The sequence below is a fragment of the Trypanosoma conorhini genome (assembly GCF_003719485.1).
Source record: "Trypanosoma conorhini strain 025E chromosome Unknown Tco_14.4_contig_00128, whole genome shotgun sequence".
NCBI classification, from domain to species: Eukaryota; Euglenozoa; class Kinetoplastea; order Trypanosomatida; family Trypanosomatidae; genus Trypanosoma; species Trypanosoma conorhini.
Genome location: NW_021704207.1, coordinates 27,810 through 30,936, shown reverse-complemented (window position 1 = coordinate 30,936; position 3,127 = coordinate 27,810). Strand labels below are relative to the sequence as shown.

General features: G+C 57.7%; 2 protein-coding genes across 2 annotated transcripts, besides 2 other annotated features; both read right to left on the bottom strand.

Moving 5' to 3' along the window:
* Positions 1-91: 91 nt before the first annotated feature.
* Positions 92-181: a microsatellite.
* Positions 182-260: 79 nt separating this feature from the next.
* Positions 261-2,120, bottom strand: Tco025E_03003 (uncharacterized protein; the record flags this gene model as incomplete). Its single annotated transcript, XM_029369925.1, has 1 exon — positions 261-2,120. One exon carries the CDS (start codon positions 2,118-2,120, stop codon positions 261-263), a length of 1,860 nt encoding a protein of 619 aa, XP_029230108.1.
* Positions 2,121-2,304: 184 nt separating this feature from the next.
* Positions 2,305-2,721, bottom strand: Tco025E_03002 (uncharacterized protein; the record flags this gene model as incomplete). Its single annotated transcript, XM_029369924.1, has 1 exon — positions 2,305-2,721. One exon carries the CDS (start codon positions 2,719-2,721, stop codon positions 2,305-2,307), a length of 417 nt encoding a protein of 138 aa, XP_029230107.1.
* Positions 2,722-3,033: 312 nt separating this feature from the next.
* Positions 3,034-3,127: a microsatellite.

Genomic DNA, 3,127 nt, shown 5'->3' with positions numbered 1-3,127 from the left:
ATACCCGTGCCCGCGCTCCTCTCTGTCTTTACACAGTTACTGTCTCGAAGCGGAATGGGGAGAAGTGGCTGCACGCATTCCTACGGCCCCACTTGTCTTGCTCTTTTCTTTTTGGCTTCATTTCATTGTTCCCATCCTGATTCTTCAGTTGCTTGTTTGTTTTTGTTCTTTTCTTCTTCTTCCCCCACCTGTTTGCTGCCTCGCTTCGTCTCTCCTCTCCCTTGCCTGGACGCGGCGTGGGAAGTGCCCGCCAAGGCCGTTCACAGGGACAGCCGCTGAAGCTCGTCCCGCACTGCGCTAAGGTCCACGCCGGGGCACTCGGCTGCCACCTCCTCCATCATCAGCGGCACCTCCTTCTCGACCACGGCGGCGGAGAAGGCGCCGGTCCCCAGGAAATCCAGTGTGCCCTGCACCGCGCCGAGCGCCGTGGAGCCTGAGGGGAGGTGTGGCAGAATACTACGCAGAGCCTCAATGAGGGGTCCGTACCGCGCCAGCTGCGCATCTTCCCGCTGATGGATGCGACGCAGGCGCGCGGCGTTGTCGGCGTCGTCCTCGCGTTGACGCTTTTTCTGCATCCGCTCCAGCATCACTTCGTACGTGTCGTCCTCGGCATCACCATCCCCCGCTTCCTCCGCGTAGCTTCCACCCACAGCGCCTCTCCCGTCGTCGTCGGCGGCCGCATCTCCGCCACCTTCAAGGTGTGTAGTACGCTCGAAACGACCGCGACTAGCTGGTTGCTGGCGCACCGCAGAACGTAGAGCAGCCTCCCGCTGTTGCTCCTGCTGCTGCTCCAGCAGTTCCTCTGCGCTGATTGTCTTCAGCCGCTGAAGGAGCTCGTTTTCCATCTCCATCTGCTCCGTCAACGTCATCGGTCGTCCCTCCCGCTTGCGTTGCTCAATAAGTTTCTGCCGACGGTTGTATTCCTTCATCACATACTCTTCAACGGGCGTGCGTGCCGCCGTCATATTCTTCCAATTGATGTTAGGTAACGCCGGCGCGCTGTAGGCAAGGTTGTGTTGCTTGGAAACAGAGCGGAATCGCGCGTTCTCGGCAATCACAGCCTCTTCAATTGAGACTGCAGAGGCACCCTCCACCACAAGGTGCTGGTCTGGAGTGAGTGCCGAGACCATTGCTGGAACCCCGACAGTGCCTTTTTGCACAACAACGTGGCCCGCCAGCATCGTGACGGCGCTTTCCTTTGAGGGCTGCAAGGTAAACAAATCGCTACCCACGTGCAACGTCACACTACCGTCACTCCACCGCACGACACGAGCATTGCTCATAAACGTGTTTGTCCCCTTGTGATACGCCCATCGAGCAACGTTCTGCGTTGTGAACAGCATGCGGTCGTTGCTTTTTAGCGGCGTGCACTGCGAGGGAAGAAACGGTTGCGGCTCCATGTGAAGTGTTTGGCGGTTGGGAGCAATCTTGGGCATGTCGGCGAGCCACAATTCCTCATGTGGGCCGAGGGCCGGCGCGTCCGGGAGCGACGACCGCAGACACCCAAAAGGCTCAACGCGTTGGGCTTCTAAAGCGGCCGCACCCGCCTCACCAAAGCACTTTTCTACCGCAGCAAACCGAGCTTCCGCCTTGTTATCGGCCATTTCCTTGGCCAGCGTGGCGTGCTTTTCGTCCTCAAAGTCGACGTCCTCCTCGCGAACGTGGTCGCCAAAGAGGCGCAGGAGCACCTTGCGCGTGTCGAGCAACGCGGGATCGACCGGCCGCTGATCCCCCACCTCGAAGAGGTCACCAAAGAGGTCCTCAATGGTCAGGTGCTCATCGCTGCCAGCCTCCTCCAGTGGCGGGGGCTGCGGCACCCCCTCCCTGCCGGAGGGAGAAGGCGACCGCCCCGCATCCGCCGCTGCCGGCGGCAGGGGAGGCGGAGGAGGAGGAGAACGCGGGGGCGGCTCCTCCAGCCGCGGCGGGGCGGTGAGCTGGTCGATGCTTAACGGCAGGTCCATCGTTGCTGCCGCAGACCCGAGGAAGTCTCTCTCGCCCACACCCACCACCAACAAACACACGTGGGAGAGCACAAGGCAGCAGTTGACCAAAAACCAAACGAAGGAAGGAAGGAAGGGTGAGACTTCGAGGCGAGGACAAGATGGATCGGGATCAGCCATGCATAGCAAGGGACATCCACGCTTCCGCATAGATACTCAGCACAGCCACACCCCAACAGACACGTACAAAAAGTGAGTAAGTTACGAAGAGCGAGAGCAGCAAGAACGGAAGAAAAAAAACACACACACAAGCAGCGGCTTTTGCACACTTGCCAAGACGTGCTATCAACAGGGCCCTATTAAGTTAATCGTGAAGATCTTCGTTGCGGACCTGAGCTCGCTGCTTTACTCGCCGTTTCTTTATGTCCCACTTCTTCCCTAGCTGAGCCGCAACAGCCTGGCCACGCTCCTTCAGCTTTTCCTTTCGCTTTACCTGCTTGCGACTTACCTGCTTCTTTGCCTTCCGTTGCGGGGCCTCCAGAACCAGATCTCCAACCACCCGCACGACCTTCTTGTTCATTGCCGCCGTCTCCTCTTCCTCCTCCTCGCCCTGTGTGAGGCGGTGCACCTCAAGGTCGGTCTCACGCTCCAGCCGTTCCTGCTTGAGCTTTTCACTCTCCTCAATATCCTTTTGGGCTCGCTCCGCCTTTCGCTTCAGCACAACCTTGCGATGGGCCCGCTTCTTGGCCATCTGCTTGAGTTTGCGCACCAGCTTCGTCATGATCACCACCACTGCAAAATCTGCAGCCCCACGTCTCACCCACTCCCCTTTGAGTGAGAGGCAGACATGCGCGTATGGTTCATTCCCATTGCAAATAGAAGAAGAAGAACAAAAGAAAAAAAACACCAGATACTAGAAGAGAGGGATCAAAAATGTGGGTGGAAGAATGATTTATCCATTGAACACCTGCACACACACATCTAGAGGTAGATGAACTCTTCGTTGGAGTGGGGGGAGAATGGCAGCGATATCCACACCAAACCGTCGTCGATGTGCAACAAAACTGCCACAGCATAGCAAAAAGAAGAAGAAACACACACACACACACACACACACACACACACACACACACACACACACACACACACACACACACACACACACACACACACACACACACACACAC